Raw genomic sequence first — 26,455 nt, 5'->3', positions numbered from 1 at the left:
CAGGAGGTGAGACAAGCTCCAGCAGCCACTGAGTCCCTAGGGTAAATCTCTGGGATACTGCAAAGCCCAAAGTTTGAGGAAGTTGTTTGAAGCAAAAGAAACCTCAGGACACTCTGAAGGCCTCTCAGCCACTGGAACTAGACACTCTAGTGAGGTGATCATTTGTTTTAAGGAGAAGAGCTTGTATCAGGGCTCAGATATAAACTTCCTGGGTAGCCCCCAGTTGGCAGGGCTGCCAGTTCTTTTTTTTATATAATAATATTTTTTATTATGTTAGTCACCATACAGTACATCCCTGGTTTTTGATGTAAAGTTCGATGATTCATTAGCTGCATATAACACCCAGTGCACCATGCAATACAGAGCTGCCAGTTCTAAAGTGCTCTGCTATTTAGAACCATCCTGACCATTGTTTCCTGATGAGGATTCCATGGGGGCTGTGGAATCAGGAGCTCTGCCAGGTGAAATGTGGACTTGCCACCTGAGGACTGGAATTGAGGTTGTGGGCTGTCTTGGTATTGTGAAATCTGAGAGTCTATGTGTATTCCCTCCAGAGACTTCTAAAAAGTACGGAAAGTCTCACCACAGTGGAGAATTGGAGCCCTGTAATTCAGGGGAGTTCCCTGTAAGAATTCTCTGGATGAGGCCAATTTTTGAAGATAAAATCCGGGTCATGTCGGTTGCTATGTTCAAAGAAGTAATAGACTTATTGGAATATACCAATCTTATGAAAAAGGAGTCAGGGTTCATCTAATGTTTTCCACTGGCTTTAAGTCTATGTAGTATTACTTAAGATAGAAGAGTGTGATTGATGCCAAGTCATAAAAATCCAAGTAAGCAGGATGAGACATTCTTCTTCTGTCTTTAGGGCTTGTGCCTTTGAGTTCAGACTCTCTCCATAATGGCACTGGGACCTTCAGGGGCAGCACCCTCTGCTTTAATTCTGGTTGACTTAATCCTTGACAGCCCTGCCTGGGTGATGGTTTGAAGTCACTCATAACCCTCAAGAATTTGGCCCTCAGTTTCTGGGGGGGTCTTTTATTTATTTATTTATTTATTTATTTATTTATTTATTTATTATTTATTTAGGTTCTGGGGGTCTTTTAAAAGGTTGTGCCTCTTGGGGTCCCTGTAAATACCAGCTAGTTGCCTTATTTCTGTGGTGGTAATAGTTCAGAGCTAGTGTTAAACACCCTTATTAGCCAGTCAGCCCATTTTATTCCCCACTGCTGTACAAGCTCTTAAAATATTTTGAATCTTGAGAGGTATAAAATTCTGAGTTTCAGTTTCTTATTCTCTATTACCCTCCCAGTGATCTGACCTTACAAATCATTACTGGAAAGTTCTGCAGTGGACATCCCCTGTGGCCAGACTCATAGGCAGTCTCTTCTTTTTCCAGGGTATCTCCATAGACCTCACTGGGATTGGAGTCAGCCTCCACTAGCACAGTGGTGTCAGGATCTTTAGGGCTGGCATAGACTGTGCAGCGGCACTGGGCAGTGCACTGGGTGCTTCTGTGGGACATTTATATTTAGTGAGGGGCTCACTAACTTTCTCCAGTGTCTTAAGCTGTGAAGACACCAGGTTCTCAGGTTGCTTATGTACAGCTATTAGATCATGTACCACCATATGCCAGGGGTGGGACCCATATACCATAAATTCGGGAATCAAGTGTGAGAGCAGCATGATATTCAGCAACAGGGAGTCCACAGGCCTTGACTGCATTTGCCTTTCCCAGGAACCATGACTCAAGTGAGGGTGCCCAATCATACTGGCCAGGACTCAGAGTCCTGGTGCCTCCTGAAAAAAAAAAGTCAGGGATAAGAAGTCTCCTTCCCCAACTTCCATGTCAACTTTCCTGCACCTTTATGTAGAACCCCCACTTAGGGGTTGACACTCACTTGTCCAGGCTCTTAATTAACACCATGGGACTCTGAAAATCTTACCCAGTTTACCTCATAGTTGACAGCTGGGCCCATCCTTAGAGTTGGGAACACACTGGAAGTGTAACACCCACTCGGAAAATTCACCCTCCCTTGGGTGTCAACAGTTAGAAAACATATCTGCAGAACCTCAAACCAGCCCCAAAGAACAATGCTCGGGTTCAGGAGGACTCCGGTTACTTTTTTCAGAGCTTGCACCTAGGGATGGAAAGCGGTGGCAGCAAAACGCATCAGCAGTGTGCAGTAGCACAAAGCAGTGTAACTGAATGGCAGCAGGCAGTGGACCCCTCCCAGACACAATCACCCACCGGTGAGAGCCAGTCCATAATCCATTTGTAGCTAAAAAGGTATTTTCCATGGTTGACTACAAGCGTGACTCAATCCAGCATGTTCCTGACATCATTTGTGACTTTGTTAAATTAATATTTGTTAAGTAAAGCCCCCACATATTTGATGGTGAGCTGTGGTTCAACAAAGGACCACAGGGGACTGAAACAGAAGTGTATTACTTACAAGTCCTAGAAGAAGTGCACAGCATACCTCCTGGGGCCACACTAGAAGATCGAGGCAGGCTGCAGACCGAGAAAGGCAGAACCTGGGGCTCACGTTTTTATTAGGGTTCGTGGGTAAAGGAATTTGGGGTTCCTAGGCTGTCTATATCGGTCAGTTCAAAAATAGTGGGGTTTTGGCAAACTTCATAGAGGTTTCATCTAAGAGGCGCACAAAGAGAAGACCCTGAGAGGTGGGGAAGAATTCTTATCACAAAGCCTTTGGAAAAGTCATGTCAGAGGCCAGTGTCAGTCTGTGGCACTTGCGGGCATGTGGTCAGACCAAGCCAATGCCAAGGCAGCAATATCACAAGGCAGATTATCTTAACTCTTAATGATCATTCTCATCAGCTCATTTAATCTCATGCAATTAGTTCTTGGTCTGATTGATCTTGAGTTGGCAGTGTTATGAATCTATCCATTAGGATTCTGGAAATTCTTACCCAGTTCAGTGGTATGGTTTCTAAGTTATTAGAAAACTGTAATCCAGAGTATTTGTCAGAGTCTTTTCCATCAATTTCACTGAAGAAGAAGCACTTTTGGACTATAGTTGATTGTGAAAGCTTTCAGGAAAGCATCTGAGTGGGAAAAAAAAGTCTGTGAATGACAAAACAATTAAAATGGCCCTGATTACACATCTGATGACAGTTCATCAAGTGGCACACAACATTTTTTTAAATGAATTATGGGGAAGCTAAAATGGTGGTATAGTAGGATCTTAGGCTTGCTTTGCCCTTTAAGCACAGCTAGATAGCTATCAAATCATTCTGAATACCCAAGTAATTGACCTGAGGGCTGACAGGACAAACTGCATAACTAGAGGGAAAAAAGAGGCCGTATCTAGGAGGTTAGGAAGTACAAAGATGTGTTTGGGGAAGATGGATCACTGGTGACGCAGAAGGGAGGGAGCTCTGGTGAAGCATAAAGGCAAGAGAGCGCGGAATGCACAGGAATATGCACAAGGAGAACACTTCTCCAAAGCTATTGGCTGGGAAAATGAGAGGTGCTGATTTTTGTGAGTTTTTGCAACCAATGCGGCTCAAAGACTGAAATTTTAGAGGTTGGCAGGCTTGGCTGGGATAGAGATCTGAGAGTGACGTCCTATTCCTAGAAAGAAGGCAGGCAAGCAACCTGGCAGATAGTACCATCTGAGGATCCCCTAAGGCACATGGGGAGAGACTATTTGTTTTTCTTGGAGGGAACCTATGAGAGGTGGCATTCTCAGAGTCACCTCTCTGGGGACGAAAGAGCTGGTGAGACCCTCCCAGCATGGTGAGACCCTCCCCCAGAAAACCAGTGCAGGTCCCTGCTACACCAGGTCCCTAAAGTTTAAAGTTTTTAAAGTCAGCATGCTTGGCTGGATAGAGGCCAAATTGCACTATGCTGCCCCAGGTGGGCAAAAAACCTAGAGGCAGGCAGAGTGGAAATAACAATCTGAAAAATGACTGGGAGGCACAAGGGAAAATTATTCACTCTTCCAGGAGTGCTTCCCTGAGAGTAGCAAGCCCTTGGAGTCCCCTGTCCAGGGACAAAGGATCTGGCTGACAACATTTCCCTCCCCCACCCTTCAGCATAAACCAACATCAGTAAACAGCATAGTGACAACACTTCTTACACCAAGTCTCACCCCCTATTTTTTCTCTGGCAAGTGTGACTCACTACTGGCACACTGGACTTCTTCCCTAGAACACCAGCAGAACCCCTGCACGCAGCACATCAACTGACCATAGAGTTCTGCAAGGCTTCACTTCTAGTGGAAATAGCATCATTCTCATTTAATAAGCAGACTATCCATGTTGATGCAAGCGGTGGATATTCATCCTTTCTGATGGCTGAGTAATATTCCATTGTATATATGGACCACATCTTCTTTTTCCATTCATCTGTTGGAGGGCATCTCAGCTCCTTCTGCATCAAAAACAGCGATCCCAGAGGGGACTTTCATCTCCAGTCAACCACAAGCTGAGCCAGTAGGGAGACCACCCTCTACCTGACCACCCTGAAAAGGACTAGAAGGTTCAGGCTGTCTAACATCCTAGGGGAATATAGAACAGCTTATGCCCCCAACAGGGGCAGCTCTCAGGGCAGTGTGGGCCATGAAGGGACACTGGGGTGGCACCCAGTGTGACCTAGGAGCTGTGGAAGAGGGTGCACGTGCAAGCCCATGGCCGCTGGCAGTTGTGGAGTCACAAGGCTCAGAGACACTCACAGGTCCCCTACCTCCCCCAGGAGAAGTGCAGCTGGCGGGAGCCATGGGATTTGGCAGTTTGGTACACAAAGAGCCTGTGCCCATGACTGGGCAACAACTGTCAGGGCATTGTGACCCTCGAAGGGACACTGGGGCAACACCAGTGTGATCTGAGGGCTGTGGAAGAGGGTGCACCCATGAGCTACATCAAAAATTAATGATGTACTATATGTTGGCTAATTGAACATAATAATAAAAAATAAATTTAAAAAATAAGTAATTGCACAAGTATGCAATAATATATATACAAGGATAAGTGAAGTATTGCTTATACTAATGAAATGAAAAATTATCTAAATATTTTCCATAGATAATCGGTTAAATAAAAAATGGTGCCCCCCCAAAAAATAATAATAAAACACAAGCAGACCAGAGCACACCTAGTTAAAACTCATTCACAAAATTATGGCCAAGGTCCAAACTCTGCCCAGTGCAGGCAAGAAGAGCCTCTGCAGATGACTGACCTGAGGCATATGGCAGCCCAAACACAGCAGGAAAGTGCACACAGCACACACCACAGAAACTCTGAAGCAACAGGTCCTGGACAGAGTATAAACTCTTCTTCATAAGGCCACTACTCTCAGGAGCAGGAAACATAAAAGTTTTTCTAACACAGAGAAGAAGACAGAGACCTAGACAAAATGCCAAGGCAGAGGAATTCATCCCCGAAAGAACAAGGAATGGTCATGGCCAGAGATCTAATCAAACCAGATATAAGTAATATGCCTGATAACTAATTCAAAGCAACAATCACAAGACTACTAACTGGGCTTGAGAAAAACATGGAAGACATCAGGGAGACCCTTACCACAGAGATAAAAGAGTTAAATAACAATCAGGCAGAAATGAAAAATACAATAACTGAGATTCAAAACAGACTGGATGTAATGACTGCAAAGATGGAAGAAGTGGAGAAATGAATAAGTGATATAGAAGAGAGAATAATGGAAAAAAATGAAGCTGAACAAAAGAAAGAAAGAAGAATGATGGCTCACTAGAGTAGACTTAGGAAACACAGTGACTCGATCAAACATAATAACATTTGTATCATAGGAGTCCCAGAAAGGAAAATAAGAGAAAAGAGGGCAGAAGATTTATTTGATGAAATTATAGCTGAAAACTTTCCTAATCTGGGGAAGGAAATAGACAGCCAGTCCAGGAGGCACAGAGAATGTCATTCAAAATCAACAAAAGCAGGCCAACACCAAGACATATGGAACACTGGGTGTTATACTCAACTAATGAATCATTGAACACTACAACAAAAACTTATGATATACTACATGCTGGCTAACTGAACATAATTTAAAAAAGACATACAGTAGTTAAATTTGCAAAATATAGTGATAAAGAAAAAATCCTAAAAGCAGCAAGACAAGAGAAGGCCCTAACTTACAAGGGAAGACCCATAAGGCTAGCTGCACATCTCTTCACAAAAACATGGCAAGCCAGAAGAGAATGGCATGATATATTTAAAATGATGAATGGGAAAATCTGCAGCCATGAGTACTTCATCCAGCAAGGCTGTCATTCAGAATAGAAGGAGAGATAAAGAGTTTCCCAGACAAACAAAAACTAAAGAAGTTCATGACCACCAAATCAGACCTGCAAGAAATATTAGAGGGGACTCTTTGAGTGGGAAGGAAAGACCAAAAGTGACAAGATTAGAAAGGAACAGAGAAAATCTCCAGAAACAACAACAACAATAATAACAAACAAACAAAAAACAAGTAATAAAATGGCACTACATGCATATCTATCAATAATTACTCTGAATGTAAATGGACTAAATGCTGCAATAAAAAGTTATAGGAGGTGAGAATGGGAAACAACAACAACAACAAACAAACAAACAAAAAGACAAAGAACAACAACAAAAAACAAGGCATATCTATATTCTTCCTATGAAAGACACATTTAAGACCTAAAGACACCTACAGATTGAAAGTGAGGCAATCAATGGAGAAACAATTATCATGAAAAGGGACATGAAAAGAAAGCTGGAGTAGCAGTACTTATATCAGAAAAAATAGACATTATTTTACTTAAATATTTTATTTTATTTTTTTTGAGAGAGAGAAAGAGCAGGGGGAAGAGCAGAGGGAGAGGGACAAGCAGACTTCACTCTAAGTGCAGAGCCCAATGTGGGGCCTGATGTCATGACCCTGAGATCATGACCTGAGAACAAACCCTGAGTTGGACCCTTGAATGACTGAGGCACACAGGCACCCCAGAAAAACTAGATTGAAACCAAAGACTGTAACAAGAGATTACAAAGGCACTATATCATAATAAAGGGGACACTCCAACAGAAGATCTAACAGTTATAATTATTTATGCCCTCAAATTGGGAGCACCAAAATATATGAAACAATGAATAAAAAACATAAAGGAATTGATTGGTAATACTACAATAATAGTAGGGGACCTTAACACCTCACTTATAGCAATGGACAGATAATCTAAACAGAAAATCAACAAGGAAACAATGGCTTTGAATGCCACACTGGACCAGATGGACTTCACAGATACATTCAGAACATTTCATCCTAAAGCACCAGAATACACATTCTTTTCAAGTGCACATGGAACATTCTCCAGAATAGATCACATACTAAGTCATAAATCCAGCCTCAACAAATACAAAAAATTAAGATCATACCATGTGTGTTTTATGATTGCCATGAAACTTGAAGTCAACCACAACAAAAAAATTTGAAAGACCACAAATACATGAAGATTAAATAACTTCCTAATAAAGAATGAATGGGTCAACCAGGATATTGAAGAATAAATTTAAAAAAATACATGGAAACAAATGAAAATGAAAACCCAACAGTCCAAAACCTTTGGGATGCAGCAAAGGCAGTCCTAAGAGGGAAGTATATTGCAATACAGGCCTATATCAAGAAGCAAGAAAAATCTAAAATACACTACCTAACTTTACACCTAAAGCAGCTAGAGAAGTACCAGCAAATAACGCCTAAAGCCAGCAGAAGAAGGGAAATAATAAAGATTCAAGCAGAAATAAAAGATATAGAAACTAAGAAAATTATAGAACAGATCAATGAAACCAGGAGCTATTTCTTTGGAAAAAATAATAAAATTGGTAAACTCCTATCCAGATTTATCAAAAAGAAAAGAAAAAAAGGACCCAGATAAATAAAATCATAAATAAGAGAGGAGAAATAACAACCAACACCACAGAAATACAATTATAAGAGAATATTATGAATAAACATATGCCAACAAATTGGACAATCTGGAAGAAATGGATGAATTCCTAGAAACATAGAAACTACCAAAACTGGAGCAGGAAGAAATAGAAAGTTTGGACAGAACCATAACCAGCAAAGCAATTGAATCAGGAATCAAAAATCTTCCAACAAAAGTCCATGGCCATATGGCTTCCCAGGGGAATTTCACTAGACATTTAAGAAGAGTTAGTACCTATTCTTCTCAAACAACTCCAAAAAATAGAAAGGGAAGGAAAACTTCCAAACTCCTTCTATGAGGCCATCATTACCTTGGTCCAAAACCAGATAATGACCCCACTAAAAAGAACTACAGGACAATATCCCAGCTGAATATGAATGCAAAAGTTCTCAACAAGATACTCGCAACTTGAATTCAACAGTAAATAAAGGAATTATTCACCATGATCAAGTGGGATTTATTCCTGGGCTGTAAGGGTGATTCAATATTTCCAAATGAGTCAACATGACACAGCACATTAATAAAAGAAAGGATAAGAACCATATGATCCTCTCAATAAATGCAGAAAGCATTTGACAAAATACAGATTCCATTCTTGATAAAAACCCTCAACAAAGCAGGGATAGAGGGAACATACCTTAACATAATAAAGGCCTTTTAGGAAAGACCCACAGCTAATATCATCTTTAATGGGGAAAAAAAACTGAGAACTTTTCTTCTATGGTCAGGAATAAAACAGGGATGTCCACTTTCACCATTGTTATTTAACACAGTACTAGAAGTCCCAGCCTCAGTAATCAGACAACAAAAAGAAATAGAAGGCATCCAAATCGGCAAGGAAGAAGTCACACTTTCACCGTTTGCAGAAAACATGATAGTCTTTGTATAAAACCCAAAAGACTCCACCAAACAGTCACTAGAACTAATACATGAATTCGACAAAGTTACAGGATATAAAATCAATATACATAAATCTGTTCCATTTCTGTACACCAATAATGAAGCAGCAGAAAAGGATATCAAGGGATTGATCCCATTTACAATTATGCCAAAAACTGTATGATACCTAGGAATAAATCTAACCTTAGAGGCAAAAGATCTGTCATCTGAAAACTATAGAACACTTATGAAAGGAACTGAAGAGGACATAAAGAAATGCAAAAAAACAAAACAACAACAACAAAAACAGTCCATGCTCATGGATTGGAAGAACAAACATTGTTAAAATGTCTATGCTACCCAAAACAATCTACACATCTAATTCAATCCTTATCAAAATACCACCAGCACTTTTCACAGTGCTAGAAGAAAGAATCCTAAAATTTGTATGGAATCGTAAAAGACCCTAAATAACCAAAGCAATCCTGAAAAAGAAAAGCAACGTTGGATGCATCACAATTCTGGACTTCAAGCTATATTACAAATCTGTAATCATCAAGACAGTATGGTACTGGCACAAAAACAGACATATAGATCAATGGAACAGAATAGAAAACCCAGAAATGAATCTACAATTCTACAGCACACTAATCTTCAACAAAGAAGGACAGAATATCCAATGGTAAAAACACAGCCTCTTCAGCAAATGGTGTTGGGAAAACTCGATGGCCACATGCAAAAGAATTAAACTGGACTGCTTTCTTACACCATATGCAAAAATAAATTCAAAATGGATGAAAGACTTAAATGAGAGACAGGAACCCATCAAATTCCTAGAGGATAACACAGGTAGCAACCTCTTTGACCTTGGCCACAGCAACTTCTTACTAGACACATCTCCTCAGGCAAGGGAAACAAAGGCAAATATGAGCTATTGGGACTTTATCAAGATTAAAATCTTCTGCATAGCAAAGGAAATAATCAACAAAACTAAAAGGCAATGTATGGAATGGGAAAAGAGATTTGAAAATGACATATCTGATAAAGGGTCAGTATCCAAAATCTATAAAGAGCTTATCAAACTCAACACCCCAAAAATAAATAATCCAGTTAAAATGGGCAGAAGACACAAACAGACATTTTTCCAAAGAATATGTACAGATGGCTAAAAGACACATGAAAAGATGCTCAGCATCACTCAGCATCAGGGAAATACAAATCAAAACCACAATGAGATACCTCCTCACACCTGTCAGAATGGCTAAAATTACAATACAGAAAACAAGAGGTGTTCACAGGATGTGGAGAAAGGGGACTCCCTTTACAATGTTGGTGGGAATGCAAATTGGTGCAGCCGCTCTGGAAAACTATATGGAGTTTCCTCAAAAAGTTAAAAAATAGAACTCCCCTATGACCCAGCAATTGCACTACTAGGCATTTACCCAAAGGATACAAAAATACACATTCAAAGTAGCATATACACCCCAATGTTTATAGCAGCCTTTTCAACAGTTGCCAAACTATGGAAAGAGCCCAAATGCCCATTGACTGATGAATGGATAAAGAAGATGTGAAATATATACCATATATATTAAATATTATATTAATATATTAAATATATATTAAATATTATATATAATTTTTTACAATGGAATATTACTCAGCCATCAAAATATGAAATCTTGCCATTTGCAATGATGGGGATGGAGCTAGAGTGTATTGTGCCAAGCCGAATAAGTGAGTCAGAGAAAGACAAATACCATATGATTTCACTCATATGTGGAATTTAAGGAACAAAACAGATAAAAATAAGGGAAGGAATAAAAAAGAGGTAGGCAAGCAAACCATAAGAGACTCTTGATAGAAAACAAACAGGGTTGACGGAGCGAGGTTGGTGGGGGATGGGCTATGGGTGATGAGTATTAAGGAGGACACTTGTGATGAGCACTGGGTGTTATACGTAAGTGATGAATCACTAAATTCTACACCTGTAACCAATTTTACCACCCATATTAACTGACTAGAATTTAAGCAAAAACTTGAAAAGAGAAAAGAAAACTGTCAATGTTTACTGTATACCTTTGTTATGACCCCTGCATTCCAGACACATTATATAACCAAATTAAGTACATACACATCAAATGAAAATAAGTCATTAGAGGTGTTCATAAAAAAATTTTGTCATCATAAGAAAACTGAAAAAATCCAAACATCCATCAACTGTAGCTTGAATTATTTTAAAATCTGATGTATCTGTGCAATGGAATGCTATACAACAATGAAAAAGAACAGAAGATCTTGCTCTCTTTCTCTGTTGTGTGGGGACCCAGCAAAAATATCACTGTCTATAAAAGTGCCTCACCAGAAACTGAGTCAGATGCACGTTGATCCTGGACTCCTCAGCCTCTAGAACTGGGAGAAAATAAATGTCTGTTGGTTAAGCAACTAATCTCGTGTATCTTATTAGGGCAGCATGAGAAGAATCGTACATATTTTGGTCTTGAGGGGGAGGATGCTGCTGTAACAACTAAAATTGTGGAATTGGCTTTATAAATGGGCTGGAAGCATTTTGAGGTACATGCTAGAAATATAGATACTAAAGGCAATTCTGGTGAGATTTCCAATGCAGAACATGGTATTTGAAACTGAAAGAAAGGAAACCCTTGTAATAAAGCAGTAAATGATTTGACTTAACTGTGTTCTAGTGTCTTATGGAATGTAGGACTTGCAAGCAACGAAATTGGATTCTTTAACTGAGGATATTTGTAAGCACAGTTTTGAAAGTGTGGCTTGGTTCAACCTGAATGTTTACCAAAAAATGCAAAAGGAGAGATGATTTGAAGAGGTAATTATTAAGCAGAAAGAAACCAGAACTTGAAGATTTGGAAAATTTTCAGCTTATTCAAATTGCAAAAATTGAGAACGCTTGCTCTGAGGAGAACATAAAGAGTGTACCAGAACAACCATTTGACAAAGATACCATGAGTGCAACTCATTTACATAATCTGACATCTCAGCCGAAGTCAAGAATAGAAATGGGATTACACAAGTAGAGACACTACCAGCATGAACATAAGGAGACAGAAAAAGCAGGATGGAATGAAGGAAGGCTGTTAGACTTCTTGGATTATACAAGACGGCACCATAGAGCTATTTGCTTGTGAATGTGCTTTATCCAGAAAGCAAGGGGAGGAATGATCATTAAGGCAATTCAGAGATCATTAGGGATACTGCCTCAGTTTCGTCAGGCCAAATGGCTAGCATAGCCCCAGGGGTTGGACCCCCAACCTGCAGAAGCCTGTGGATAGGACCCTTGCAGAGAACTGAAGGGGAGGGACTTCAGCAGAACAGGACAGTGCCACCCGAATGGCACTTGGGCAATTGTGGAGATTGAGTGAGTCCAAAATCTGAAGGGACAGGCTGGCAGGATTGAGACTAGAGGAAGAGTTATAGTTCAAGCCCAAAACCAGTTTGCCAAAAAAATTCCTTTTTGCTTGGTGGAGATCTGCATCAAACCAAAGCGGATTATTTTGGAGCCTCAAGATCTAATGGAATTTAGCCAAAGGACACAAAAGTGCTGATTTGAAGGGGCACATGCACCCTAATGCTTATAGCAACACTATCAATAATAGCCAAATTATGGAAGGAACCTAAATGTCCATTGGTGAGTGCATAAAGATGTGGTGTGTGTGTGTGTGTGTGTGTGTGTGTGTATGCACTAGAATATTACTCAGCCATCAAAAGGAATAAAATCTTGTCATTTGCGATGACGTAGATGGAACTAGAGTGTATTATGCTAAGTGAAATAAGTCACTCAGAGAAAGACAAATATCATATGATTTTACTCAGTTGTGTAATTTAAGAAATGAAACATATGAACATAGGGGAAGGGAAGGAAAAATGTGATAAGATAAAAACAGAGAGGGAGGCAAACATAAGAGACTCTATAGTTAAGAGAAAAAACTAAGGATTGCTAGAGAGGAGGTGGGTGGGGGATGGGCTAAATAGGTGATAGGTATTAAAGAGGGCACTTGCTGGGATGAGCCCTGGGTGAAACCAATGCTACATTATATGTTAACTAACTTGAATTTAATTAAGGAGGGCACGTATTGCATGGTGCACTGGGTGTTATACACAAGTAATGAATCATGGAACTTTACATCAAAAACTAGGGATGTACTGTATGATGATTAACACAATAATAATAAAAAATTATTATAAGGAAAAAATAAATAAAATAAAAACATAAAAACATAAAGATCTAATGGAATTTTCATTACTAGATTCTGGACCTGCTTGGGACCCACAATCTCTTTCTTTCTTCTGACTTCTCTCTTTTCAAATGAGAATATTTATTTTATGCCTGTCCTGACTTTTATTTTGAGGCACATAACGTTTTTGGTTTCATAGGTTCACAGATAGAGTGGATATTTACCTCAATGTATCACCCATACCTGATTTAGATTATATTCATATGAGACTCTGGACTTTGTTGATGCTAGAATGAGACCTTTGGAGCTGTTGTGATGGGATCAAAGTATTCTGTATGCAATAAAAATCTGACTTTGGGGGCCTAGGGGTAGAATGCTACAAAATGAATTGTATCTCCCCAAGATTTATATGCTGAAGCCTTAACTTCCAATGTGACTGCATTTGGTGATAGGACATATCAGGAGGCAATTAAGATTAAATGAGGCCATAAGGTGGGGCCCTGATCCAATAGGAAGAGACACCAGAGAACTCACTTTCTCTCTTTCAGTCATATAAAGACACAGCATGAAAACAATTACCTGTAAACCAGGACAAGAGCCTTACTAGAAACTCAATCTGCCAGTACCTTGATCTTGGACTACTCAGCTTTCAAAACTACGAGAAATAAATCCCTGTTATTTAAGCCATCCAGTATATGGTATTTTATTATGGCAGTTTATGGCTGACACACATAATACACATAATGGCACATCTCCACCTTGTATGTACGGACACACCAACAACACTACAATAATACTACCCCTACATATGAAAATCTCATATAACATACGTGCTTGTGTTTAAAGCCAGAAAGTGAGATTTCTGTTATTATTTCTTGGGTAAATGTTAGTTCTCTTCTAAAAACCTTAGTGTTTTAAATTTCCAGTCTAAATTTATCTTGTGGTAACATTTTGTGTATGTTATGAGACAGATATCATTTTTTACTATACTAATATTTTTATTATATTATGTTAGTCACCATACAGTACATCCCTGGTTTTTGATGTAAAGTTCCATGATTCATTAGTTGCATATAGCACCCAGTGCACCATGCAATACGTGCCCTCCTTACTACCCGTCACCACCCTATCCCATTCCCCCACCCCCCTCCCCTCTGAAGCCCTCAGTTTGTTTCTCAGAGTCCATAGTCTCTCGTAGGAAGATCGGTAGGAGAAGAAAGGGATAAAGAAAGGGGGTTAATCAGAAGGGGGAATGAAGTATGATTTCTATGTGCATGTCTTTAGATATGTTAATAACTCATTTCCAATTAAAATACATTTTATTTATGTACTTCCCTCATTATATTAGCTAGGACTTGAGAAATATATAAATAAATAATATAAATATAAATAAATATAAATGCTGGTTGATGGCATTATGGTCTTGTTCTTGGTTTTAGAGGGAAAGATCTGTACATTTAAACACTAAATATGACATTTATCTATGTTTTTTTTAAGATATTCCCTTTTTCAAAGAAATTACTTTCTATTCTTAGTGTCCTAAGAATTTTATCGTAAAAATATATTGTTTTAACAAAAAAAATATGGACTGGGGGAGCTTATTTTATTTTTCTCCTTTAATGTACTAATGCAGTTATTTGCATTAATTGATTTTTAAAATATTCTCAGAAACATCTTTAGTACAAGTGTTCTTAAATATTTTTGTGCATTACAGAATGGATATAACTTTCATTCACTGATATAATATTGTTCTAAATGCAGCTTGCAGGTTGCAATCTTAGAAACATTTTTACTGCAAGTGTTCTCAATTCTCTACATGCATTTCAGACTGGGTGTCAGTTACATTTACTCATATAACAGGGTTCTAAAGGCAGCATGCTAATTGTGTTGTTAGAAATGGCTTAATTACAATAGCTCTTAACACTAATCTACATGCATTACAGAACAAGCATAAGTCCCATGCGCTAATATAACACTGTTCTCAATGCAGGTGTTCTTGAAAAGTTCTCTCCATGCTTTACAGAATGGCTGTACATTGCTTTCACTGATATAACCCTATTTTAAATGCAACTTGCCGTTAGTGTTCTGAGAAACATCTGTGCGTATGCCAATCAGCTTTTTTTTATTGAGATTCACTTAACATAAACCATTATATTAGTTTCCAGCAAATAACATACTGCTTCCATATTTGTTTATGCTGCAAAATGATCACCACAATAAGCCTATTAACATCCATCAACACACAGTTACACTATGTTTTTTCTTGTTATGAGAACTTTTAAGATCTACTCTCTGATCAACTTTCAAATATGCAATACAGTATTGCAGTATTATTAACTATGGTCACCACATTGTACATTACATCCCCAGAACTTATTTATTTTATAAATGGAAGCTTGTACCTTTCGACCGCTTTTACCCACTTTGCCCACTGCCCACCCCCTGCCTCTAGCAACCACCAACCTCTTCTCTTTATCTATGAACTTCTGAAAATCTACTTTCAAATATAGATATTATCTTGAATCATGAGAATTAACCCTTCTTTGCTGTTATATATTATCCTTTTATGGATCATTGGACTGCATTTTTAATTTTCTATTAATTTGAATCAAAGTTTATGAGCAACAGGAGTCTGTAATGTTTCTTGTTATGTATTTAATGGGATTTATTGTGAATGTAGCTGGGCCTGGAGTTTTGTAAGAGGGCTTTCAATTACATGACCTTGGATGTGAGGGCGATCTGGCTGCGACATCTGTCACCCCACTGATCGCCAGGGTTGATTCGGCTGATCTGGCTGGCTAGGCGGGTGTCCCCTTCCTCCCTCACCGCTCCATGTTTGTCCCTCCCGAAGCTGCGCGCTCGGTCGAAGAGGACGGCCTTCCCCAGAGGAGGGCCGTTCTTTGGTCAAGGGTATACGAGTAGCTGCCCTCCCCTGCTAGAATCTCCAAACAAGCTCTCAATTACATGACTTTACTTTTGTAAGCTGTATTTTCTAGGAAGTTTACCATTTCAACTACATTTTCATATTTAATGGACTAAAGTTCATAATATCTTTTTATAATCTCCTTAAAGTATATATGAACAGTAGGAATATCACTGTTTTTCATTCTTGATATTGGTTAGGTGGGTAATCCCTCCTCTTTTTTTTCTTTTTTTTTTTTTATTTTCAGTGAAGCATACCAGAGGTTAATCCACTTCACTTTTTAAAAAAGATTTTATTTATTTATTTGACAGAGAGAGCACAAGCAGAGGGAGTGGCAGGCAGAGGGAGAGGGAGAAGCAGGCTTCCTGTAGAGGAGGGAGCCTGATGTGGGGCTCGATCCCAAGACTCTGGGATGATGACCTGAGCCAAAGGCAGATGCTTAACAGACTGAGCCACCCAGGCACCCCATATTACTAATCCTATTAAATAATCAACCCCTGGCTATTCTTGTTGTATGTTTGTTTTCTTTTATTAATTTCTGTTCTCATTTTTGTTACTTTCTTCATCTATTTTTTTGTTGTTGTTGTTAAATTTGTTGTCATTTTACTGCAATTACCCAAAGAGAGGGATTGGATCAGAAATAAGCAGACTTTCTCATTTTCTAATATATTCCTTTTAAGGTATAGAATTTCCCCTAAGGATTATTGATTTCCATGAAGCAAAAACAAACTTTTACATAGGCACCTTCATTATTAATCAAATCATAGTATGTTCTGATTTACTTTGTGACTTTCCTCTTTGAATTTTGGGTTATTTGGAAATATAGTTATTAATCTCTCAATATAGAAATGATTTTCTAGTTATATTTTACTATTGATTTTGGGCTCAAATTTATTCTGCAGTCAGGAAATATATTCTGAATTATTTCAATCCTTTGAAATTATTGAGGCATCCTTTAGAGGCAATATGTTGTTAATTGTCATAAGTGCCTGGTGTGTAATTTTCACAGGTTAAATTTAATATAGTGATATAGGATATAGTGATATAGGATATAGTGTTTTTATAAACATCTTTTGGTCAATATATTAACTGTATATGAAAATCTCTAAAACCTTGCTGAGTTTTCCTCCTTCAATTTATTCAATCAATCTCATCCCTGCTCTCTAGTGGCCAGAAATATTAATGTGCTTTCTTATGTGGCATGTGTGAGACAAATGACATTGTCTGGTCAGTTAGGTATGATTGTTCACAATTCTCTTTAAAGATGCTTAAATGTTTTGGAGGATGAAAGGAACAGGGTAAGAAACATGGAAAATAATGAGCATTTTTATTTTTAAATTTAAAAAAATAAGAAGCACTCCTCCAAGTAGCCAAAAGTTAGATGAATTCTCTCCTTTTATTCCTGTTGCCACGGTTTGTAGCTCTGAGGGTATACCATGGCACAGTGACTATGTCCTCTTCCTAAAGTGGATGGAGGCAATAGGGCTCCAACATTACTATGTGATATTCTTCCCCCACCTCTTTTTTTTTGCCTTTTTAAAATTATTTGAAACTTCTGGAACCAAAGCTTCTTCTCTCCTTACCGATATATTTAAGGCTATAAGTTTCGCCTCTAAACATTGCTTTAGGTCCATCCTAAATATTTTAATGTGCCATAATTTCATTGTTGTTTAGGTGAAATTATTTTATTTTCTTTGTGATTTCTTTCATAATTCGTGGGTTATTTAGGTTACATGATGTTCTGTCTTGGGTTTAGTCCGTCAAACACTTACCACATCAGTTGTTTCCTAAGTACTTCAAGAACTTACTTCATATATTTGTCCCGTTTCTATCATTGTTGTGAATGGAAAGGTTAGCCTTTTAGAAGCTGCTTAATCTGGCTAGAAACTGAAATTTAAGTATGTTTTAGATCTGTAAAATAGATCGATATGAAAATAACAAAATTCTGTTACCCATGCTAAAGTATGCACATACCTGAATTCTTGGTACTTGTAAAAAGCATCTAAAAATTTCTTGAAATTTTCAGTGTTTGATTATGATATAGATAATTCAGTGTGATTTTATCAGAGCAATTTTATAATAGCATAATTGAGTAGCTTGAGGAGCATTTATACCTTTTTTAATATCAGTATTGAAATATGAAATTAGAAAGGCATTTTTTATTAACTTTCTTGTTATCTATTTATTCCTTCATGGTGACTAGACATGGATTCCTCAAAACAGTCCACCCAATCCCAGGATGAGCTAACATAGTCCTGTTCCACTCAGAATCCCATGACAATTATAAGTGATGAGGGGACAAAAATACTGCACAAAGGTACCTAAAACTAAACTTTAAAAAATATTTTTTTCTTAAATTTCATCTAGCTTTAAAGCTTGACATTTTCAGTTTATTGAAGTATAATTGATATATAAAATACTGCACATAATTAATGTATACAATTTGGTGAGTTTGAATTCTGAACTAGAGTTGGCAAAAACAGCCTCTGTGAATTTCAAAATAAAAGTCAGTTTGCCTATCAGTATGAGAAACTAAGTATTCATTCACTACTTCTCATGTGCCCAGAACTTCCAAGGACCCTACAGACATAATAATGCTGTCTGCTATCTATAGCAGAAAACATATTGACAGGGTTAGTGACTTTAATTGCAGGATTCTTTGTTTTTTTTTTTAATTTAAAATCCATTAATTAACATATAGTGTGTTATTAGTTTCAGAGGTAGAGTCCAGTGTTTCATCAGTTGCATATAACACCCAGTGGTCATTCCATCAAGTGCCCTCCTTAATGCCCATCACCCAGTTACCCCATCCCGCCACCCTTTTCCCCGCCAGCAACCCTCAGTTTGTTGCCTAGAGTCTCTAATGGTTTGTTTCCCTCTCTGATTTCTTTGATTTTTCAAGTCAAAAGACATTTATAGAGATCTCAAAGACTGTACCTTGTAACAGGTATTGCTCCAATCATTTTCTAAGAATTATCTCACTTAATACAGCAAACCTGTGAACTAATCACTCATATTATTATTGCTGTTATTATTTCTGTTATTTGCCAAATGAGGTAAAAAAGGTTGAATTAATTGCCCAAGATAAATCCCTCAGAAAGTTGTGTATTCCAGATTTGAACCCTTGATGCCTGATTCTAGACTCTTGTTTTAATTCCCATCTCCACAGCAGTACCTAAACGTTGGACCTGAAACAGGTTGTTTGCTGAAGGAAATTACTTTCAGACAATTATGTGCCTTTTAAACATGGACATAACAGGTAAGTGGGGCTGAGCCCAGCAGGACTGAGCTGCTTGGAATAAAAAACTGTGGGGCCACCTGAATTTTCCCTGTCTATCCCTACACAGTCCACTTATGAACAAGTCTCCTGCATCTGGGGCTTTTGTTATGCTGCCCAGACTGTGCCTCAGCCCTGCAGTGCTATAAACCACCTCCCCCCTTGTCATTCTGTGACCCAAGTGCTTAGTGCAGCCTGCTCAAGTGGAGCCATTGTTTTCATTCATTCCAGCTGGACATCCAAATACTGACCTGTGAGGAGCTCCTGCCCTGCCCTGAAGACTGTGCACAAGTTGGTCTCAGGTCCCAGTCCTGAGGCCCTGAGTGGGTTTTTGAGAAAAGAGCACTCAGCTGAGCCAAATAACTAGAGACATGATCAGATGTGTATTCTCAGGGACTGTGTGAAAACAGCAGCGCCTACAATTTTTTTAAACAATTAAAAATTAAAAGAAAAAAAAAACAGGACAAAACAAGACCATGACAGAGAAAATTCCCTGAGAATAGATATGTGACCACAGTGGGAAGTATTTGCTTATTCTTTCTACATGCATGGCCCCATTTCCAGGTATTCAATCTCATCTATTTAAAATCATGCAGTACAATTTTAGTTTCTAATAGCACAAATGAAATGCTTGCACTGTAAAACTAGAAGATATAGTTCACTATGAGACGGTAGGACATGAACAGAATTGGGAGCCACACAGGTGGGGATCTGAAAACAAAGTCTGCCCCATGCCAGCTGCATAGGTTTGGACAGGTTAGAAAATCTCTGTTCCCTCCTATGTGTGGAGATGGCATGGTCAAATGCTACTTAGAACCTCACTGTCCAATATAGAAGCTACTAAGCCCTATGCAGCTATTTAAATTAAATTTAAAATTAAACTCAGTCCCTCAGTCATTCTAGCCACATTTCAAGTGCTCAAGAGCCACATGGGGCTTGGGGTGCCTCGGTGGCTCTGTCAGTTGAGCAGCCGACTCTTGATTTAGCTCAGGTCATGATCTCAGGGTCATGAGATTGAGCCCCGCGGCAAAGCCTGCTTAAGATTCTTTTTCTTCCCCTCTCTGCCCTTCCCCCACCTCTGGTGTGCTCCCTCTCTCTCAAAAAAAAAAAAAAAAAAAGAGCCACATGGGGCTAATAGCTACCAAACAGAAATACTGGACAACACGTACATAAAATCATCACAGAGCATTCTACTGGACAGTGCTGGTCTATAAAATGTGGATCAAATATAAATTAAACACAGTGCTGGGAACATATTACCATTTAACAAATAATAGTTTTATATTCAAGATTCTTATGTTTGTGAATCTGTAAAAAGCCTGATATATAAACCCACTCTCTATGTTTCAAGTTTTTTTTTTTCCCTTTGAAAATCTTTGGGGCTGTCAAATACCCACCAACCAATGCATTTATGAGAGGAAAGAGAATGCAAGTCAGACTTTGGAAGAACTGGCATCCCCAGTACAAAACTCAGTAACTACACAAAAGAAAAAAAAAATTCAAAATCACCAAGATTTCCTACATTCATGGTGGAAAACAGCAATATTCTCACAATTACCAAATTAGAAAAAGTTACCTTTTGAACTTAGCTTCTACTGCATGAGCAGAGTATTCCCTGATTTCTTTAAATCTTCCTAAATAAAACATGATTTTAATTTCTACAACTTTATTTAGTTTGATTTCTGGGGTAGGTAACTTTTTATGTTGTTATAAATGTTATGAATTTTAAATGTTTAAGGGTCATTTAACTGAAATGGAAATACAACTGTTTGGTATATTGTACTTCTACCCAATGTCCCTGCTAAATATGCTTATTAAAGCACTAGGTTTATCAATAATTTTTTTTCCCTCAAATTTCTGCTGTCTCCTATTAATAATTCTTTTACAATTAAAACATCTTTTATTTCTTTGCTTGCCTTATGGTACTGGATAGGACTGACAACAATATAGAATTTTTGCCTATTTATTTCAGAAGGAAAGCTTTAAAATATTTCATTTAGGGAACTATTTTTAATTACATATTTATTTTATATAACAGGCCAGTATTTTTTTTTCTGTTTCTGCTATTTTTAATAATAGAGGTGGCTCTAGAAATAGGACCATTTTGTATAAATTTCACACTTAATGGCTAAACCTTGTTTCTGATATCCTCTCATGATTTTTCATGTCTGTTATTAATGTAGTGATACCACTTTTAAAATTTCTGATATTGAGGCTTCTTCTTTTTTTCTTAATAAATTTAACCAGAAATTTAGGTCTCAAAAATCAATTTAAAAGAATTACCCTTGATTCATTACCCTTACTTCACAGTTGGTCTTTTTCTTTTCTTTTTTTTTTTTTTATTAGTTGCTTCAATCTGATTTCTGTTCTACTATTCAGACTTTCTCCCATTTTAAAATTTAGGCCATAAATTACAAGAAACTCATTTTGGCAAACAAAATTCAGTACCATTTAAATGATAAAACATCATAACACAGATTTATTCCTGGAAAAATGGTAAATTAAATATTTGAAAGTCTATCAGTGCAAGTAATCACATTAAGAGGATAAAGGAAAAAAAAAAACATAAGATCATTTCTCAATTCAGAAAACCACATGACAAAATTCAGTATACATCCCTAAGTAGTCTTAGCAAAGCAGGCATATGATTTTTTTTACTCATCTACTGAAATATATTTGCAAAACGACAAAGAGCTCACAGAGGAAATAAAAAAGCACCACTTGCGAGCAGAACGATAGAGAATACATTATGAAAGCCTGGCCTGTCACAATACCGGACAAACCTCCGTGAAAGACAGGGGAACAAAGGGCCACCATGAGTTAAGCGAGCAAGAGAAAATAAAAGCCAGGGTCACACAGGGGACAGTGGCTTATTATGCCGCATCAGGATTGTATGAAATCAGCAGCTTCTGCACAGTGGGGAGAATTGGAAATCACTATAAACTAAGACATCTGAAAGCGCTAAAGTGGCCTCAGTTCAGAAGCATTCGCTGCTAATGCCTTGCCAGCAAAGAGCATTTCCAAAGTAAGCTTGTAAGAATTTCCATAATAAAAACCAAAAGAAATAATGTCTTGTCAACAAAAAGCTTTCCACAGTGACAGCTATAAGGCTGGGGGAAAAAAAAAAAAAACACATGCACACAAAGACCCGTGGAGACACAAAATGGTGATCAGGAAAAAAAAAAAAAAAAAAAAAAAAAAAAAAAAAAAAAAAAAAAAATTATATATATATATATATATATATATATATATATATATATATATATATTCCAGCATAAACAGTAACGAGGAGAGGTTTATGATTTTTAAAATAGACATACATGAAAAAACAATAAAATACAATGTGTCTGAGTGAACACTGGAAGAGATTAAATTAAAACCTCAGAGTTGCGATTACGTCCTCCGGAGAAGCCTGCGAGCGAGAGAGGCCTTGGGATCGGCCAGCTGGCGTGCAGAGCAGCAAGGCAGAGGCCGGGGAAGAGGCGGGGCAGCCCCGACTGACGAGAACAAAGGAGGATACGGAACCACCGTACACGCTGCACAGACCGTACGGAATGGGTAAAGGAATGACGTTGCCCCCACAGGAAGTGTCCGCCGCGCCTGCCAGAGAGGAAGTAGGAACCGATAGTCACAGGAAGAGCAGGGGAGAAGGAAAAATGATGCACACTTCATAGACAAGAGACCCCGGTGCCAGCTACGGCTCTCTGGGCCTCGAGCCGAAAGGAAGAGACACCGGAGAAGTTCCGGAACCATTTGGGGGGTTAGAAGCTGCCATGGAAGAGCCTGCAGCTCCCACTGAAGCCTCTGGGGCACCTGGGGCACCTGTGGGTGCCGAGGCAGCAGGGGAGGGTGCAACTGGGCCTTCCCTCCGCATGCGCCCGGTCTTCCGGCAATTTGCAGCTGCAGGTCCGGCCCCCCTCCGTGCGTCACGTCTGAGGCCTGCCCAGGCTGCAGGGGGAGGGGCGGGGCCCAGTCGCCTGCAGGGACGGAGTGGCGGCAGCTGGACGAAGCAAGTCACCTGCAGGTATTATCTGCATGGGCTTTGCAAGGAGGGGGAGAACTGTCGTTACTCTCATGATCTCTCAGGCAGGCAGTTGGCCAGAGGGGGCCATGGTTCACCGCCTTGGGCCTCCGCAGTCCAAAGCCCTAGCACGGCTGCGCATACTGAGACCCTGCCTCAGGAAGTGGCGGAAGCCCCCCCTGCTGCGCCCTCTTACTCCTTGCCTGTGATTGGCTTGGCTGCTGAAAGGGGTTTCTTTGAAGCTGGGAGAGACAATGCAGGCCTTGGAGCTGCTGGAGGAGCAGGTGCAGAAGGCTGGGAGAATGCCATTGAGTTTGTTCCTGGGCAACCCTACCGGGGCCGCATGGTCCCTTTTGTTCCCAGGGCTCCTCTGCAGAGCTCAGTGACTGAGAGGGAACAGATTGTAGTGGGCAGGGGGCAGCAGCTTTGCCGGGATGCTGCCATGGGGCAGTGCTTTCGTGGGGAGAGCTGCATGTATCTCCATGGAGAGATATGCGATATGTGTGGGCTTCCCGTCTTGCACCCTGTGGATGCTGTGCAGAGGGCAGACCATATAAAGGCTTGCATTGAAGCACATGAGAAGGATATGGAACTCTCGTTTGCAGTGCAGCGAAGTATGGACAAAGTGTGTGGCATCTGCATGGAGGTTGTCTATGAGAAAGCCAACCCCAGTGACTGCCGCTTTGGCATCCTCTCCAACTGCAACCACACCTACTGTCTTAAGTGCATCCGCAGGTGGAGGACTGACAAACAGTTTGGCAACAGGATCGTCAAGTCCTGTCCACAGTGCAGGGTCACCTCCAACTTTGTCATTCCCAGTGAGTTCTGGGTGGAGGAAGAGGAAGAGAAGCAGAAACTTATTCAGCAGTACAAGGAGGCAATGAGCAACAAGACTTGCAGGTATTTTGCTGAAGGCAGGGGTTTCTGCCCATTTGGAGAGAACTGTTTTTACAAGCATGCAGACCCTGAGGGCCGGGGAGAGGATCCTCAGAGGCAGGGCGCTGGGGAATCCGGTGCTCACTGCAGTCAACTTTTGGAGCCTGATACTCAGGTGGGAGAGGGTGAGATGCCCTTTAAAAGCAGTAAAAAAGAGCTTGTCATGCTTCGGCTGGCCAATCTGTTGTTTAAGTGTTTTCTTTCACTGGCAAATGATGAGCTTTCTTTCTCAGAGGACCAGTGGGACTTGCTTCATTGTGAGCTGGAACATTTTTTCAGTTTGAATCTGTGGCATTATGCTGTGGCATGTGGTCTGGTGTGCTAAGGCTCTGCCGTCCGCTGTTGCTTGTTTTCTGTTTATAGACACATCTGTCATTCACAGAGGCTATTGAAGACATTTTTATAAAGCATCCATCTCTGTTTTCTTGTCCATCCCCATTTCAAGGTTATGGTGCTTTACTGTGGTGAACTGTAACAAAAAGTCCTAAAATTATTGTTTGATGAAATGAATATTACTGTAGTTTATGGTTTATTTTGTCATCTCTGTTTTCAACAGGATTGACTCAGTTCTAGTCTAGTGTTTACAGAATTTCCACACTCATTTTGAAGTCCCTCAAGAATAAATGTGACAGGGTGAAGGGAGAAGTCTTAACTGAACAAGGAGCTTTTTGCTACTACAGCCTTAAGAAATGGACCCTCGCAGGGCCTTTGTGGTACAACTGCTCATCATTGTTGTTTACATGTCTGTTTCTTCCCTCATTCCCCTTCAAGTGCACTCTTGAACATGTGGTTACCTTGTGGTTTTGTGTTTTACTTGACCAGAACCAGGTGTGTGTGTTTACATGTTTTTATCCTGTTAAGCTTGATGTGAAATTATTTATATTTGAAAGTATATATTTAGTAATTATATGTGTATAAAATAAATGTGTATAAAAGTTATATAATTGAAGATATATATAAAAGTACACCATCATATAATATATCTGGAAGAGCTGGAAGCTGAAAGTGAAAGGCTAATAGGATTTGCTGTTGTGTTGAGTGTGAGGTGTGTAAATAATCTTTCTGTCCTTTTTGCAGGCTCAGTGGTTAGCATCTAATGAAAACAGATATTCCAGTGGCTCTAGTCAATTGTAGCAGACACAGATAAAGGATTTACAAAATAGGACATTGGTATTTCTATGATGGCATTAATAGCTCACTGTGCTGTTGTACATAAATGTGTGTTCCCATCCAGTTTAGCACAATCTCATTATTCCTTATAACAGCAGAGTCAATCCTGAACTCAGATAAATGGTTCTTTGTATTCAGTATTTTGTGTTATCTCTAGACATTCAAAAAAAACGTGATTTTTAAAGACAAAAGCTTTCAACATATAACTGACAAGATTATAAAATAAAATAGAATAACAAAAGTATTGAAACCAGTCATAATATAAGAATGGAAAGATAAAAAAGTGAAATATATAAAGGGACAAAAACTAAATACAGTAATGATATGGGAATATTATAACACAGTTACACTATCAGATTAAATGAATATGGCTTAAAAAACTAAAACTCCAAGATGATCAGACCTGATTAAAATTAAAATGAAACTATGCTGTTTAAAATACACAGCTACAACACAAGAACACAGAAACATTAAAAGTAATAGAATGAAAAAATTAAGTAGCAATGCTGTGATTTTTGCAATAGATGAAGTTGATATTAATGATAAATACATTGCTGGAGATAAATAAGGTTAGTATATAAACATTAAATTATAATTTACCTGGAATATAGAACTGTTCCAATTTTGTATTCATTTAATAACACAGCATCAAATTTACAAATAAGTAATAAGAAAAATACAAAATTTAAGTGGACAGTTTTCCTATATCTTTTCAGTAACTGAATAAGCAAATGAAGTGAGTTGAACAGCACAATTCTAATAATTTAATGTAAAATGTGTGAAATGCTGTATGCATCAACTGCAGAATGTTCTCTTGGCTAAGAGGTGAAAATACACCAGATGCATGAGTTCCAGGAGAGCCAGACTTCCTATTCAGAAAATACAGGGTACATTTACAGAGTTCGTGCTATGTACTAAGCACTCTCCAGAGCACTAATTGAATTCTGAGACCAACCTTACGAAGTACTTGCTATAATTTTTCTCGTAATCCTAATGAGGTAAATAAGGTAGAGAAGTTAAATTACTTGCCCATATACCTATGACGCATAGGTATAAATTAGTGGAACCACAAATGGAACTCAT

At 38.8% G+C, this 26,455-nt stretch overlaps 1 protein-coding gene and 1 long non-coding RNA gene across 2 annotated transcripts; one reads left to right on the top strand and one right to left on the bottom strand.

The window, feature by feature from the left end:
• Positions 1-285: 285 nt before the first annotated feature.
• LOC123001659 (uncharacterized) lies at positions 286-22,743 on the bottom strand. The gene is made up of 3 exons (XR_006410766.3): positions 22,626-22,743; positions 2,935-3,069; positions 286-1,800 (listed from the first exon to the last, which is right to left on the bottom strand). It is a non-coding gene; the product is annotated as an uncharacterized LOC123001659 (long non-coding RNA).
• A 171-nt stretch (positions 22,744-22,914) lies between these two features.
• MKRN3 (makorin ring finger protein 3) lies at positions 22,915-25,864 on the top strand. The gene has a single exon (XM_026510258.4). It carries the CDS (start codon positions 23,019-23,021, stop codon positions 24,525-24,527), a length of 1,509 nt encoding a protein of 502 aa, XP_026366043.1. The 5' UTR covers positions 22,915-23,018; the 3' UTR covers positions 24,528-25,864.
• Positions 25,865-26,455: the final 591 nt, after the last annotated feature.

The sequence above is a fragment of the Ursus arctos genome, unplaced genomic scaffold (genome assembly GCF_023065955.2).
Source record: "Ursus arctos isolate Adak ecotype North America unplaced genomic scaffold, UrsArc2.0 scaffold_28, whole genome shotgun sequence".
Lineage (NCBI taxonomy): Eukaryota > Metazoa > Chordata > Mammalia > Carnivora > Ursidae > Ursus > Ursus arctos.
Note: the sequence above shows the minus strand (reverse complement) of the source record. Positions and strands in the feature narration are given on the sequence as shown.